The sequence below is a fragment of the Rosa chinensis genome, chromosome 6 (assembly GCF_002994745.2).
Source record: "Rosa chinensis cultivar Old Blush chromosome 6, RchiOBHm-V2, whole genome shotgun sequence".
NCBI classification, from domain to species: domain Eukaryota; kingdom Viridiplantae; phylum Streptophyta; class Magnoliopsida; order Rosales; family Rosaceae; genus Rosa; species Rosa chinensis.
In genome coordinates, this window is record NC_037093.1 from 53,072,197 (window position 1) to 53,089,312 (window position 17,116).

Consider the following 17,116-nt stretch of genomic DNA (forward strand, 5'->3'; position numbering starts at 1 on the left):
ATTTGATTGATTTTTTACAGAGCTAATCTTTGTATTACGTTATATAATATAAATGGTTAGATTATAATATTATAAAGTTATTATGCATTAATCGCAAGAGAGGGTGAACATGCTCATTCACCCTAGGGGTGAACCTAAGAATTGTTCTTAATTCCATTACGCTGTTTACTTAGCATGTGGAATATTTCACTCATTTAATGTTATCTAGTCAGTTGTTATTATGTTCTGCGGTAGTACACAGTAACACAGATATCACCAAACACGAGAATATAACAGATCGTTATTGAAATGAGTGATTGCTAATCATCAAACTCCAAGCAACCAAGACACAAATTAAAGAAGAAGAAAAAAATGAGAGTCGAGGCTCTAGCGAAGACCCATATCCCAAGAGACATACAATACCAAAGCAAAGCAAAGCAAACCCAACCGAAGGAAGAAGGCCTTATTCTAAACACCAGAGCGCTTCACGATCAGCACTTTATTAGAAGAGGCATGGCCACTAAACATGCATGGTCTTCAAATTCCAATGGCGGCTATTCTTTTCCGTTCAAAGACGATTAGGCTAATCATCAACGGGAACATCCTTCAGCTCCCAGGCGCCTCTCTCATTTTGAACCATGAACTTATTTAAGATCCAGATGGGGGGGACTATAGTTTCATCCTTAAGACCGTCCAATGTTTTGTTCACCATCACTGTACGGCGGATATCTTCCAATGCCACAGTTGTCCCTGGGTGCGCTGCAACCCCATGCAAGTAAACCTCCAACTCATGTACGGTATCTATTGGATTCTTCAAGTAGGGCGAATTGACTGTGTTAATTTTCACCTCTACTCCAATATGTTCATATTCCGGAGAAGGCTCCGGATTAGTCACTGGATCTGGTTCATTTGTGACCCGCAAGATCTGAAACATGGACTCATCGTTCTCCGCATTCTTAAAGGCTTCGTTTCCAACAAAGGGACAGCCAAAGACAATCGCCGTGACCAGACATGGGTTCTTGGGTTGTTTTGTAGGATAATTGAGTTTGTTGCAAACAATATCCATCCCATTTAAAATTGCAAATGCAGCACCAGTGCCGCGGCCAGTTATAGTAATGCTGAGTTCTTGACCCTCGTTACCGTATTGATCTATCAGTTTTCTAACGGCCTCTCCAACCTGAAAATAGTTCGCAAGTAATTTGTGATTCTAGCTAGCTAGGAAATGTCTCTCTATTGAAATATAATTCATTTCAAGCTGAATATGATCAGGATGTTGCTATAAATTAAATGAATGGAATTTAAACTCTAGGTAGAAAAAGGAACTGAAGGATCGACTGAAGTTGAACAAAGAAAAAAAGAAAAATACGTACCTGATCTTGGCAACTAGTACGTTGGTTCTTGGGGGTCCTAACGTCAGCATGAGTGTAATAATCATACCAACCACCGTGCACCATAGCGCCAGCATACTGGTTTCCAACAATTTTAGGAGCCGGGCGTAGTTCGGTGTTTTTGTCGACAGCAACTTCAGCCGCCAACTTGGTTCCTCTCCAGGCAATCAGAATGTCCCTCCTCCCCAAGGCTTTAGTTCCTTCATTGTCTGACACCGCAACGTAAGCCAACAGGTAGGATGGGCGAGATCGCAGTTTTGGTGCTCCATACACATATTTCTCCACTATGTACGTGGGTCGATAATTGCCTTTCACCAATCCCACTTTATCGAATAAATCTTTCCTTGCATATCTAGGATATCCGATGGACTTGGGATTTATCGGGGAAACGAGCTTGCCATCAATGAAGACATCGTCAATAGCTCCAGCCCTTTCACCGTAATGAATGATATAGCGGCGGAGATCGACGTGGAGAGGATCTTTTAGATCACTCCAGAGATTGTCACCAGACAGTTTTTCCCAGTTTTTGGAAAAGTCAGTCATGACGCACACCTGTTTTTGTTTTCTGAAGAAGAATTGAACCAATTACTAGAAAGAAAGGATTGGTATTAATTCTTGGTGTGCATTTCAGTGCTGCCCTAGCACTCGTATTTATAGCTGAGCGGCTCTGCGTATGCATAGTGCTTCATGCATGCATGTACTACACCACAAAGTTACCGATAACTTTGAATTAATGAATGACGTCTCAAAGAAAACGTCATGGAAAGAGAGTCGATGACGTTCCTTTTTGTTAGAATAGAATTGTTGACTCAGACTTGGCCGGCTACCAGGAAGGACAGCTAGCCCTTTTGAATGTGATTGGTTCAGGACGCACAGCTGCCCCAGTTTATTAATTCAAATAATTCCATCTCCAGCAACTATATTTCGTTCATGATCACCACGTACGACTTTGTTACCATATATTTTTCTTCAATTGTTCCAGCAATGGTTTGAATTGGTAGCAAAACAAAAACAGATTATTATGATGTGTTGAATGCAATCCCGAATTAATTCTAGCTCCAGCAACTGTATTCCTTTCATTCATTACGTACTGCATGCGTATTCACTGTGATGGATTTACTTCAGTTTTCTATGATTGAAAATGTGAGACGTTTTCTTCAGTTTTCTTGCTTCCATTCACAGCTTAGAGAACTGCAGGTTACCATTTTTAGGATCCCCATTTTTATCAGTTTTTCAAACTGTCACAGGGTACGCGGTAAAAGGGGGTTCAAGGAAACGTTATTTATAAATTCTTGCTGAATATAGATAATCGTAGTTTGAAGATTATCATAACAACTCTGTTTTGCACGCAAAGATCGAGAAGCAAGCACATATCATAAGTCTAATCCAGAAGAAAGCAAAATCTCCACGCAATATTTTACTTTTGTTGCCGATGAAAAAGAATTGTGTTTTGCATGCAGAGATCGAGAAGAAAGCATATATATCTGTTCGCTCAAAAATTGTCTCAGCAGCGTGTCACTGGATTGAGGGCTTCTTTGGCTTACACGTGTCCTTCTGGAGTGGTGACGTGTGCGCGGGCGTGCCAACTCGCGGCCGGTAGGCCAAGCGAGGTTTTGTTCTAGATTGTAGATCTTGCGCCGATCTGACTTCTGATCAGTTGATTGTGGGCCGAGGAATGATCGATCTCGGCCGCGGGGTTCTCTCTGCCTTGAATGCAAGGACTTTAGCACAGATCGGCCTTATCTGGCCGCAGTGCTGTGTAACTCGGTGATTGAGGTGAAAGTGAAGTGATGATGATTCTTTTTGTGATTTTGTATTTTGTATAAAGTAAATAACGTAAAGTAAACGATAGAAAATAAAAGTGCAGGTAAAGACAAAGTAAAGTGCAGGAATGTAAAGGTGCAGCAAATAAAGTGGAGGAAGATAAACTGCTTGAATGTAAAGAGCAACAAAGTAAAGTGCAGGAAAGATAAATACCAGTAAAGAAAGCGATAAGATAAACACGTAAAGATTGATAAGTGTTGCTGAAATGTTGAAATGTATTGAGATAAAATTTGTGTAATCGCGTAGAGCGTTTTGGTCGAGGACCCCTAACAATGAATCCTATGGTCCTTTTTATAGTGAAGCTAAACTACTGAATGAAGGAAAAGAAACAATCTCAGCCTTTACAGTTAAGACCGCATTGATTACAAATAGAACAGTATTCATGTTTGTAATATCGTTATCAATGATTGATTTTATCATGAGCAATCAATCAGGTTTTGTAACTGATGATTGGCAATAACACCTCCTAATGCTCATTCAAGTTAAATTGCCCCAAACTTCAGTAACGTTTCTCCTGACAATCAACCTCTTTGATGTTAGCCGCGGTCATTCATTATGACTTGTGGGTCATTTAATCTCTACCGATTTAATAACGGCCCTTTGCACACGTTATTTTTGGTCATCAATTTGACAATAAACATTTAATGTGCCGCGGCTAATTGGCCGCGGTCCTTCATTAGCTGCAGTCCTTCATTAGGCCTTGCGGGTTGGGTCCACCTATCTGCTACGTGTGCCTTGCCAAATATAGGTTCAAACAATATGTAAGTGAAATTTAGAAGAAAGCAAAATCTCCGATCTCCAAATAATATTTTACTTTTGTTGCCGATGAAAAAGAATTGAGGTAAAGGAATTGTGCAGGAATTGTTAGCATAAAACCTATATTAGTGACAGTTGGGGTAGGGGTAGAGAAAGTTAGAAAAAGGTATATAAGAAATTAAGTATTCACATTTTCGAAGAATAAATCAATGCACAAAAACTCATTTTTATTTTAAGATGACAAAGTACAGTAGACAAAGACGAAGTCTTTAAATAGCTGTTCATATCTCTTTTTTCCTTGCAGGCCTCTTTATGGAAGGCCAAAGTTGAAAATAAACACTTAACATCATTGTAAAAATTAAAAAATAAATTAACACGTGAACGTGTGAATATTGTTGTATTATATATGTATATATGTATAATTACATTTTTTTTGAATCAATGCATCAATGATTGTCATTAATTCAAGCCAAAACGGTCATTACATACCCCTCTGCTACCATTCAAAGATAGGCAAGAGGTTGTAGGGATACCACGATGATACATAGGATTAGATCATTCATTAAACAACCAGTGCTCACTTATTCAAGCAAACCTATCAACTATGCTACTACTAAGACATAGTTGTAGACTTATAGGCAATGTAAAGAAAAACTACATTTTTTTCCTTGCCCTTAAACTATGGCTAGGAAGTTTCTCCGAGTACAAGACACTTAAGACATCTTCAACATGAACCTTTTTCGATTTTGATGGGTTTTTGTTCTTCGACCCCAAGGGTTTGCCCCTCTTCTTTTTACATGCAGCTTGCTCCACCTCTACTGTTTCTTTGGGCATAGATGCTAGAGGTAGCATCACTTCTTTTGGTATCAGCATACCTCCTGGAGTCTCAACAAGGCCTAGTGATTTTATAGTAAATTTATTAGGGAATTCGGGCACATTTACATTTTTTTGTTGCCATGTCTAACGTTCGATTACCTTGTAGTCTCTCAAAGAGAATTTTCAGCTTTTTCGGGGATGAGAATGGGGATGTAGATCGACCACATTTTGCAGTGTGCTACACATCACCAAGGCCAGGTCTTGGTTACGGCTCGCCTGCTTGCACTACTCATCTAGCCGGTCTTCAGCATGCTTAAGCACCACGGGTTTGAGGCTCTTTTGATTTTCTTCACTGCCAAATAAATTTCTTGCCACCGACGGCAACACAGGTTTCTGAATATCCTGAAACATAAATGCCCCATTAGTGAACAGTGGTTTTTTGAAACCAGCAAAAGAACTAACCAGGTCAAGCCGCTGTGCCACATGATTCTCAGGTTTAGTGCTAGGTTTAGCTCCAGTTGTTGCAGCCAGGCATACACTCTGATCATGAAAGATGAGGTTGCAAACTCTGCACTTTCCAATTAGATTTTCAAAAAAGAAGGATATTTGTTCGATCACACCACAGGATGGCTTTAGGATCCTTTTGAGGCTGAAAGGCTTCCTGATGTCATGCTCTACCTGCATTCGAATTAGACCCCTTGTATCAAACAGGTTTTGATCCAACTCCAGGAATTTTCCTGGACGCGACATTCATGATTGTTTCTTCCACCTCCAGGGCTGGTGGGATATTGGTAATTCTTACCCACAGGAATAGGATGTCAAATTGAATGGAATGAGGTGCAGTTAAACCATTGTATTCCTGCAGAACCACTGGTGTCTTGTTGAAATACCATGGACCTCCCTTTATCGCCTAGTTTCGATCTTTTCTAAGATCAAAAGAAAACACAAACCTATTTTGGGTTCTATCTTATACCTTGAACCCTCCATTCAACACCCAAACGCTTCGGAAATGACACTGAAGATCAGCAACTCCAAAGGTCTTCGTCGTCAGGTGCCGTGCAAGCAGATAAGCTTGCGACCCACGTCGAACACTAGCGCCAGTCATGTGCGACAAATCTACTATTTCATTGCCCGCAAGAGCCAAGGACGCGACGAAGCTAACAGTGACATCCTCAATGGACGACATCGGTACGTAGGGCTGTAGAAGAAGAAACAACGCAGATCACGTTATAGGGTTTTGGGGGGCAGCAGAGGCTCGCCTTGGAGACTTGTTAATTAGATCCTCATCATTCCCACCATCCCACAAGTGTCCAAATTTCTTCACAACGCCACCTACAAAAATTAATTCATTGCACGATGATGTAGAGAGAAGGAATTAATAAATAAAGACTCAATGTACGTATGTTAGAAAATTGTTTCCTTCTGTATACATACATAGATAAATAACTAACACTACTAGAATTTTGTTCATAGACATCAGTCCAGAACCGATGTTAAACTAATTTTCGACCGATGTCTTAGTGGGTGTAGAGAAAGATATAGACATCAGTATAAGCACGTTTTTAACCGATGTCCCAGACAACAACCAACATCGATTCTAAAAAATAAATCGATGTATAATCGTTATAATCATCATATTTTTGTATGTTAGGTATGTCTAATTCTTCATATTTTCACATTTTATGCTTAATAAAGTATATGTCGAACAATACTTACGTGAACTTTTGCATCGATTTCTATTCCAGAAGCGATGTCCAGTACACTTGTAGACATCAGTTCCCATGAGTATTGTTTGTTCGTGGCCATTTTTACATGTAGCTTGGCACATTATTTTCTTAGGAACGATGTCTGTATCTTTAGGCGTCATCGGTTTTTTTTTAAGGACTGATGTTTCATTTAACACAGCACATCGTTTTCATTTAAGCAAAACGATGTTCAATGGTTTTATGTACATCGCTTGCTTTTTCTAGAACCGATGTGTTGTTTCATTGTAGACATCGCTTTTGTTTTGTAAAATCAATGTGCACTGGTTTTGAGTACATCGGTTCTGCGGACACAACTCGATACATTAATACTGATTTCTAATCTCTCAAGTGACTTCGTTTTCCTTGGCATTACTGTTTTGTTATGCTTTTATATACTTCACTTCATTTTGACAAGCGTGATGAGCTAAGTTTGCATCTAGCTGCTGCTGGAAAAAGAAATGCATTTCATAATCATCCAAAAATTGGGGCTTTCCATTAATTTTCTTTCCAAATTCATGATTGAACATATGTCACAAAAGAAAACCCCAAAACCTACAAAGGATAGCCTAGAAACATATGACCAACAATCTACAAAATTTCTACACCAAACTTTGCTTCAAAGAAAAAAGTAGCCTTCCTCAAAATTCATCTTGGTAGTCAAGTGCAAGAGAAATATGTATTAAGCTAAAGGTTCACATGAAGTGAAGTTAACAGCGGTAACCAGACCAATGTGACTAGATCACCTTATCAGGCTTGCCCATCCATTTCACTAATCACACCCTAGCTCTTCATATTTGGCAGCCAAATATTTCACAACTTGTAACCCAAGGCCCTGTAAGAGAATGACAAAGTCAGTTTCACAGTGCAACATAAACCTAATGACAGTGATTTATGGTATTACTAAACTCAACAAAAAGAAATACCGACATGACTGAGCTTAAAAGGTACTAAAAAGGCAGTGAATCTCAATACTAATATAACTAAACTTTACCAAATGTAAACACACATAAATTAATGACAAGAAAATTATAGATCCACCTATACTGAATGGCAAAAGACCTGCACAAAAGAGTTCAGTTAGCCCCAGCTTTTGGTACTTTGTATGGTTACGTTCAGAAACAAATAAAAAGCATTTTGTGAACTAAATGTTTCCGGGGGAGTTGACAGAGTACCAATTCAAAAAAAGAAAAAAGAAAAGAAAAGCACAACCAGTGCAAAGAAACTAAAAGAAATAAACAGGGGACTCACCCTCGATTTAAAACTCAGAACTATGGCATTTTCTGACACTGCAGCTGCTGTCCTTGTTTGGATCCTGCAAAGCAAACAAGTTTGTCAAGATTAAATACAACTGGGTAGCAGCCAACTCCAAGATAAACAGACGGTCTAAAAGAATGACAAGTAAATTTCTTGGGTGCAATGTGTCATGATGCAAATGAAATGCAGAACCAAAAAAGAAGAAGTTGAAAGTCACACCATCTTGAAACTTTAATCAAGTGCATAAAGAAATTTGACACACCATCTGACAAAGGGTGTGTTGAAGTGCAGCATCATCCAAGGCATATATTGAAAAGCCAATTTAAATTTATTCCAAAGGATGCAACAAGTTCTGAACTAATTTTGCTGCAAGAAATTTCACACCAGAGAAATTGAGCAAGCATACCTAGAACCAAAGCAAAACCCACAAGAGTCAAGAAATGATAATTGAGCCATTCAAAGAGCACCCAAACAAAAGTTGCAGCAGTTAAAACACTAGCTGATATCTTTTGGTTCCTCCACAACAACACGTCAACATTTCAATATCAAAAGAGACTTTCCAAAAGAACAAAAAGTATAAAATTAGTGTCCCACACAAAGTCTCTTTTCCTTAAACAAAATGGAGCCCAAGCAACCTCCAAATTAATCACATATGTAGATCCAAAGCATACCTTGATTAGCTTCACTTATCTTCTCTCTTTGAGTTGCATAAAAACAAATGCATAGATCAGAGAGTAGTTTAATAGTTTATCTCCAGACGAAAAAGAATGCAGCAACAAACGCACAACTTCCAGAGACGGCGACATAGAGAATTTGTCTTCATATAATATTCAAAAATGCAGTTCATTAACAGCAATCACAAGCATGCTTTCCAGAATTTCATCACAGGACATAAATATTTAGGAACTTTATGCCCACTGAGCATAATAGCAAATAAGTGACAACAACAAACAAGATACTTTGTGCCCCCAAACAAAATATGTAACAGGAGACATGCATACCTGACATAACAAACATCCCATCTGGGCTAAAAGAAGCCTCTAATGTAGCATTGCTTGAGACAAGCTTTACATTGTACATGGATAACTAAACAACAATGACGGCAAAACCATATTAGAAATATTACATTATCCATAAATCCAAAGCAAAAAAAAAAAAAAATAGAGAAGGAGAAAACTACTTACAAGCGTGCCACAGAATTAATCAAGTACATGAATATGTCCATTTGAAATAGTTAACAGCATAAGTCTCCCATCATTCCTGAACTTCACAACATTTGCATCAGACATATCTCCGACCCCCAACAGAAAAGATATCAAAGGGACCCAAAGAAGATTTAAATATCAAAATCAGCCATGCTAAATTTGTCATACACAAAAGTCACAAGACAGCTCCTAACTTGCTCAATCCACATTGAAATACAAATAGACCACACAAGCGCAAGTACTTGTTGTCATTCAATGAGAGAAGCCTCAAGGATTCTGAATGACTTAAACATGTAAGTAAGTCACTACTACAAAAAGTGCATCACACAACACCCATCAGACAAGAGAATAAAAGTTTACTGTCGTCTGATAACGTGAACTCCATTGTACAACGGTGTTAACAAAGTTCTGTTGTGGGAATGCTATCAAATTGAGAACTTTTTCTTCAGAGTTCAATTACACAACAGAATTATGCATGTTCTGTTGTATGAATGACACAAATTTAGAGACAGATATCCCGCTATCACTGAACTCAAAATTCTCTCTGAAGACAAGTTCACCAATTTTATCACACAACAGAATTATGCGTGTTCTGTTGTGGAAATATGCTGCAAGGTACAACAGTCTAGTTTTTTCCGTTGTGTGACAATTTGATAATTTCTACTAGGTGTACCTAGTGCAAGATGAAAAATCTTGTACAACAGGTATTGTTATTCTGTTGTCTGAATGAGGAACACAGGCGGCAACAATGATTTCATTTTGGCTCAAATTGATTTGAATTCCTTCCACCAAAAGCTAGGCAGCGGCAAATTTCCCTCCCTTCTTTGGCCCATATCATTTTATGCATACTCTTACAACAGTTTTTTAACTATCTGTTGTGGGATGAACTAATTATAATTGAAGTCCACCACCAAACCCATATGTTCGAAAGAATAGAAAAACAAAAGAAGAAGAGAGAATCACTTAACCTATTCTCCCCCCCCCCCCTCTCTGTGTCAAAACGCTGAGCATAAGCCTCTTTCTCAGTCCAGCTCCTCTCTTCTATTCTTTCTTCCCTGATATATCGACCCAAATCCTCTACTCCGATTTACCCTTCTCCTTGAAGCCCTAATTCACCAGTTGTTCTTATTCTCCAGCGAGAAATTAGGGTTGGAATTGGGGGTCGCTCTTCACTTCTCCAAACCCGCCTCCAACTCTGTCTACCTAATTGGTAATCGAAGCTCCGCTTTGCGTTACCCTCACTCTCTCTCTGGCTAAAGATCTGAATCAATTCAAGGCTTTTCGATCTTGTTAGAGGGACGACATCAACGAGAGAAAAAGAGAGAGAAGCCATGAACACGATGCACAGCGTAGAGGTGAGCACCACCGGCGAGCTCAACTAGGTCGACATCGAGTCCGGCGAGGTCTTGTGCCCTGGCCTCAGTAGCGAGAACCATCTCCGTTGGGGTTTCATACGCAAGGTCTACTGCATCTTATCCGCTCAGCTTCTCCTCACCACCGACATCTCCTTCGTCACCGTTCTCTACACTCCCGTCAAGGTTTGGTTTGCACAATTAAAGTTGTGATTTTTAGGATTGGGTTTTCTATTATGAAGGAGATTGGGTTCTGGGTTTGGAATAGATTTTGAAATTGGGTTGTTTCTAGTTTTGAGTCTGTTGATTGTGGTTTAAATTTGGGTTCTTTGTGTTTTGGTCTGTAGGATGAGATGGAAATGGCAAAGGCTGGTGGGGAAGTTGTGGTGGAGAAGTCTAATACATGTGAAGAATGTGGTGCTAGTTTCAAGAAACCTGCATATCTCAAGAAGCGTATGCAAAGCCATTCTCCTGAGGTATTGTGTTTGTTGATTTTGTTTGTGTATATAGATTTCATGAGAATTGCTTGATCTTATGAGTTGGGTGTAACTCTTTTGTGGAGAGACACAGCTGATTATATGTCTGGTTGTATGAGAATTGCAGAAGGAAAAGTATCTAATTGCCTGATTGGCAGTGAAATCAGTGGCATCTTGCCCAACCCCAATCAATGGCATTTTCGTGTAGGCTATAAAGTAGCCTCACGGTTTTTCTTTTTCATATTGTTTATTCGAGTTTTATTGTATTCTTTTTCTTTGCTTTCTGTAGTCTAGTCCCTGTTAGTTGAGCATGAGTACTAGTATTTGCTTTAGCATATGGGTTAATTACTTCTGTGAGAGAATTTCATAAGGGTCAGGTCATTACATACTTGTTGAATTCTCCAAATACATGGGTCTGTAAGAAAATTACATGGGATTATTTTTCTTAAGAGCTTTTGTTAGAGTTTTGTAGTTACCTGGGAGCTTATGGATGGTATTTACATTGGTAGAGAAAATATTTTGGAACTCGGTCCCTCCTGTTTCATAACTTAGGAGATACTTGGATTCTTTGAGTAAAATGGGTAAACAAGAACAGTAGTTGCTTGACAAGTTTGCCTCTAGGAGAAAAGAAGACTACCTTTTGTGAAAGTATTTGAAGGAATTAAAATTCTGTCACAGAATATGTAATTACCATTTGAAAAGTTGAATATGGACAGATTCACAGAAGATAATTTGGAATCTGATGCACATGTTATCCTTTTGTCTTTTATTTTAACCCAACATATACTTTGTGCCTAACTCTTGTAGAAGAAAGTTTATATATGCTTCTTTACAGTTATATTCTACTGGGTGGCCTATGCATCTACTACTCTGAATGCCTTGTAGTGGCTGAGTAGTTATAAAATTGTTACCTCGTTAATTTCATGTTTCTCATCTAGTTGTTGCTCTTACCTACTTTAAACTGTGATATTTGTTGATACTAAATTTGTATGGGATCGGTTGAGTGATCATCATTCATGTGCTGGAAATAGATTCATGACAAGTTAAAAGGAGCTACAATCAATATTAAAATTTGACGAAGGAAGTTGTGAATCAGATTTGAAGGAGATATCCAGGTATTATTTCATTTCACCTCTCTCTCTCTCTCTCTCTCTCTCTCTCTCTCTCTCTCTCTCTCTCTCTCTTCCTCTCCCTCCCTCTCGCTCGCTCGCTCTTTGCCCTTTTCTTTTCCACTAAAACTTATATGACAAATATGTTTGAGAGTTGGAACTTCTGTTTTTAGTGACAATGTTGCTTTGTTCATGTGACAGAAGACATACATCTCGGAGTCCCTTAAAGATTGGTGAATCACAATCAATAAATAAAAAAGCTTTTACACTAATGCATTGCATGGTTAGGAAATTATTGTGACAACACTCGTCTTTTTTGAAACTTACTACTTAAAGTCTTATCTGCATTTGAAGAAAGTTTTAAAAGAAAGGGTTTAGTTCAACTCATTTTCACAAAGCATTCCCTGTACTCTTGAGTCAGTAGAGTTTCTTATGCATTATATGTCTATCTTTAGTCATCATGAGAAAATTTTGCGCTGTGTCTTTATATGAACTGACTTTTGGAAGTTGAGGCTAGACCAAAGTTCGGGGCTACCCTCTGAGGAAACCAAGTTTCTTTTCAATATTTGTATTTCAACCATGACTGGGATTAAGATATTTCCATATTCTTTTTAAATCCTTCCTGACAAGGATTTCATGAAGCTGATTGAGTGTACACCTTTTCATGAAATTGTTTACTATAGAAATGTTGAAAACCTTCAATCGGTAAGCATTCTGATGGCATCTCTCACTAGTATATAAGCAACCTGTTATAATGAATTAGAATAGGTATCTTTTGGCAGGTTTGTGTTTATATCATGTTCACAAATTGAATTGATTAGTATTGACATTTCTTGTATCAATGATATTGTGTCTTGATCTAGTATGCCTGTCACTTCTGTATTTTGTAACTTAGTTCTGGAACTCTAAAAACCTCCTTTCAATTCTTAATTTCTTACTTTATTCAAGTGTTAATTGGAGACTCACGGAAAATGATTCAAGTGGATCTTTTGGAGTTTCATAAAACCCTACAATGCAGTTGCTGCAGGAGGAGTGACAACATACCATTGCCATCAATGCCTGATACCTCTATTATGTGAGTGATTATAGCTATGAAGCCTATGATGATGCAATTGTTGATGCAGGCTATAAGCCGCAAATTAAATTTGCATTGTACTTTCTGAAAATTGATGGTAGTTTCATTGCATTGCCCCTATAGCCAACTAATTTGTAGTCTAGATGTGGAGGTTTTTTCCTACATTATCAGATGAAAAATCAAAATGTCTACTGCCTGTGTATTGTTAATCAATTATTGTAAGTCTTTAGTCTTTCCCTACTCTTCTGTTTGTACCTTACAATATATTTTCTCACAAGGATTTCCTTTGTATCAATGAATAACGTAATAACTTATTATCTCTCTTGAGTAGTTTTTATTTTTTATTTTATTTTATTTTTATACATAGTTTCCTTTTGTGGATAATTACTCGGTCAAGTACTTAAGAATAGATGGATATATATAGGTCAAAAGCCCATGTACATTGTATGACTTGCCTTTTCAAATTCTGATTATTACCAATGTGACTTAAAATCCTTAAGATAAATGAATTTCCTTCATTTAGCAGTTAACTTGTGCTCATAGTTCAAAGGCTGCATTGTGCACTTGTTGATAATGTTCGCCATATCTTTTAGGTACACTCTGGCTCAGGAGCATGGCGATCTTATCAATCTTCATGACTGGTTCCAGTCTTTCAAAACCATTGTCATTCAGTACAGCAGAAAGGGGACAAGCAAACTGGAAAAGTCCCCACTTAAGAAAAGAAAGGAAAAGAATGAATCTGAAAACAAGAGTGAGGCATCCATTCAGTATCTTTTTTATTTTTGTTCTGCACAATACTGATTATCTTTGTATGCTTGGCTATTGTTAAAAAAGAGTCCATGGGAGTCTGAATTGGTATTTCATCTATCTCACAAAATTGAGACAAACATATTGGACAGTCGAGTTGATGCTCGACAATCTAGTTAATCTTCTCTCATTAGAGATACAAAAATTAGAGTTCTCTATTCTATATGAGCTAATTAATAGTATTAACTTTCTTTTTGCAGGTTGAGATTGAAGTGTAAAGGTTGGAGCAGCCAAGTCAAGTAAGCTCAAAGAGATCATTCTGAAAAAGAAGTTGGAAATGGAGGACAAGCTGTTGGATGCTCCACTGGACACACTAGGTGCTGCTGCCTTGGCACTACACTATGCAAGTATGAGAGAACATTAGTGGCAAAGTTTCTCTCGATCGCGACTATTTGATTGTATCATCTTTTGCTATCTTTTAATGTAATTAGCTAGAATGCAGCAGCCATCAAGCTAGCTAGAATGCCTTCTGGATATATGAATGTATAGATGATTGACATGCTAGCTTTTTTGGCAATTGACATATGCTAGCTCTTTTGGTACATTAGATGGTTGAATTAGAGTATTCCAATGCCTAAATATTATATTGTGCATTATTTTTTAGCAAATATTTCAGGTAAAGAACCGAAAGTAATCAAACAATAGTCAATTACATTACGTTGTATGAATACACATATATCGTTAATCACACAACGGTACCTATAAAATTTTGTCGTCTCATCAATACTGACACAACAGAATAAATAGGTATCAGTTGTCTAATGTTAAATCACACAACGGTTCTTATATTTTTCTGTTGTGTGAGAAGTTAACCAACAACGGTCCATACTTACTTCTGTTGTCTAACCACCATCGAAACAACAATTGAATGCGCCGCATCCAATTTCTGGCATTGACATGCGCAGAATCGGTGCAACGGTTATAACTGAAGCGTTGTGTCTATGATATACACACAACGGTGATTCACCGTTGTTGGAGTGTGCTCATCACACAACACCGAGATAGACGACAGACATGTCCCAAATCACACAACAGATTTCCACCGTTGTGTGATGCATTTTTTGTAGTAGTGAGTGTATCAAAAATTTCAAATAGACCACACAGGTAACAGAGTGAAACCTCAAATGCAAGCATACCATCCTAGCCATTTTTCGACGAGTATATAACCGTGGTAGGATAAAAGTAAAGCAAACCAAATCAACCCCATACTTTTTGCTGTTAATGGTCTTCAAGCATCTGTTAAATACAAATAAAAGAGTAAACCTTAAACCCTAAATCCTAAATCCTAAACAAGTCTACATTTTTCAAATCAACAAGAAAAGGGCTTATACCTTACGCTGCAGTGGAGACATCATACAAGCAAATAGACTCATCATCACTAGCAGTCACTACATAACTCGAAGCCTTGAGAAAATCCAACGAACTGATTCTACCATTCTGTAAAAAAAAAAAAATTACTTTTTCACTTTCAAATTCACCAAGTTAAAAAGATTAGGGTTTTGATTCAATTGAGCTAAAAGCAATCAGAAACAGAGAGAGACAGAGCCATTACGTAGTCCCTGAAAGCCAGCCCAACTTCCATGCTTTGGAGAATCTCCTCCGTCAGGTTCAAAGAGACCTTATCTTCTCTTTCTGGTCCACCATTTCGCGCCCAGAATTGAAAAATCAAATGCCTAATTCTCTACTTATTGAGATCAAATCCGAAGACGAAAGCTTTGAAAGTTCGGTTACCTGCAATTTGGGGAATGCTTGGCATTGCTTATTGCTCCATGTCTCCAAAGCAAAGAGACCTGAGTAAACCCAGTCAATTCAAATAAAACAAAGAACAATATCAGTGTCGCTAACAATCACAAACAAGTGAATTCTTAGATCTTGAACAAAATCTTTAAGAGACTCTAAAAAGAAATAAAAATCAAAAGAGACGGAGAGAGAGCAGGAAGTAAGCGGAATCTGCAAACCCAGAAACAAAGAACAAAGTGTGGAGGCCGGTTGGACCAATTGGGGTTCCACTAATTAGATCCAATTCCTAACGAGTAATCACATAGTTCTTTTAGCATTAAAAAAAAAAAAAAGTTCCCAAAGAAAAAACCCCAATCTAAAGAGGCATTCCATTTCCAGATGGAGCCTTAATCACACAAACACAATAACCTAACTATTCAGTAAATTTCAGTGCTATGCGCCATAAGAATTGTAAAAATTTATGACCAAATTACTTTTGATTCTCAATTTCAAAGCAAACCAGCAAAGCTTAAGTAAAATACCAGTAAATTTGAAGGCCAAGTCGGAAATGCATGCCACCACGGAGTCCGATATCTCCATGCCGCTTCTCTTCGCTGCTTGGAGAACTAGAATTGAAAACTGAGAAAAAAAAACCAGAAACGAAATCAAAAGCCGTCGAATTAGTGAGTGTGAAGATTTTAGTACCTTCGGCATCGGCGATAGAGATGGTGGAGAGTCTGAATCGATCTCTAAGAACCTCGCTCACTGAATCGTCTTCTTCTCTCTCCATTTTCCTCTCTTTCTTCTGATTCTCTTCTTCTCGGAGCTCGACCCGGTTTCGCCGTCGGATCCGGATTCCCGTCGCTTCCTACCTCCGGCGCATTTCCTCTCCCGCCACTCCGCCTTCTGTTTCTTCCTCACGTCCTCGCCCTCCAGAAGCCGGTACACGATCTCCGGCAGGTCCTTGAAGTAACCGAACTCGGAGAAGGACGCGAGGTTGCAAGCGAGTTTTGGGGTGGTGCTTGTGGAGCCAAAACGCCGCCATATGGAAGCCTTCCTTGTCGGACTTTCCAGTTCCAGGCCTTGGGGTTTGGATTCGGGTTCAGGTGGCAGCGGAGCGGTGGTGGTGGGTGAGGGTTTGTGGAGCTCAGGAGGACCGAGAAGACTGGGAGGAGCCATGGCTAGATTTGTGTGAGTTAGATAGCTGTGAAACTAGAGAGGGAGAGAGGACGTAGATGAAGGTAATAATGGCGGCGAGTTCGAGTGAGCTTAGGGTCCAGAATGGAGGTCGAGTTTGGGAGGAGCTCCAGTTTGGGGTGAGTTCAAAATGAAGGAGTCGAGCGAGACTATGATTAGGGTTTTCTGTTTCAGTTTTGGGGTCGGGCATAATTTTTTTTCGAAGTGTGAAAGTTTTAAGTTTTAGTACCCGCTCCTTCATTTCACTTAAAAGACTTGGCGCTTTTTGCAAAAATAGGTTCCCGCAAATTTTCAAACAAAACTTTTAACACCGGTCATTTTAAGAACCGATGTTAATGATATACATTTAAATCGGTATTTTCGTAAAACGATGTTAGATTACTTTTTTACATCTTGTGCAAGTATGACCGATTT

At 38.5% G+C, this 17,116-nt stretch overlaps 2 protein-coding genes and 1 long non-coding RNA gene across 3 annotated transcripts; 1 reads left to right on the forward strand and 2 right to left on the reverse strand.

Annotated features, from left to right (window-relative positions):
* Positions 1-259: 259 nt before the first annotated feature.
* LOC112174633 (phospholipase A1-IIgamma) lies at positions 260-1,983 on the reverse strand. Its single transcript, XM_024312434.2, has 2 exons — positions 1,350-1,983; positions 260-1,156 (listed from the first exon to the last, which is right to left on the reverse strand). The coding sequence occupies exons 1-2, from the start codon at positions 1,908-1,910 to the stop codon at positions 563-565; spliced, it is 1,155 nt and encodes a 384-aa protein (XP_024168202.1). The 5' UTR covers positions 1,911-1,983; the 3' UTR covers positions 260-562.
* A 4,984-nt stretch (positions 1,984-6,967) lies between these two features.
* On the reverse strand, positions 6,968-8,445 carry LOC112172980. Its single transcript, XR_002925412.2, has 5 exons — positions 8,434-8,445; positions 8,025-8,168; positions 7,757-7,820; positions 7,500-7,567; positions 6,968-7,340 (listed from the first exon to the last, which is right to left on the reverse strand). It is a non-coding gene; the product is annotated as an uncharacterized LOC112172980 (long non-coding RNA).
* A 4,390-nt stretch (positions 8,446-12,835) lies between these two features.
* LOC121049757 (origin of replication complex subunit 3-like) lies at positions 12,836-14,242 on the forward strand. The gene is made up of 3 exons (XM_040507827.1): positions 12,836-12,979; positions 13,573-13,730; positions 13,987-14,242. The coding sequence occupies exons 1-3, from the start codon at positions 12,876-12,878 to the stop codon at positions 13,989-13,991; spliced, it is 267 nt and encodes an 88-aa protein (XP_040363761.1). The 5' UTR covers positions 12,836-12,875; the 3' UTR covers positions 13,992-14,242.
* Positions 14,243-17,116: the final 2,874 nt, after the last annotated feature.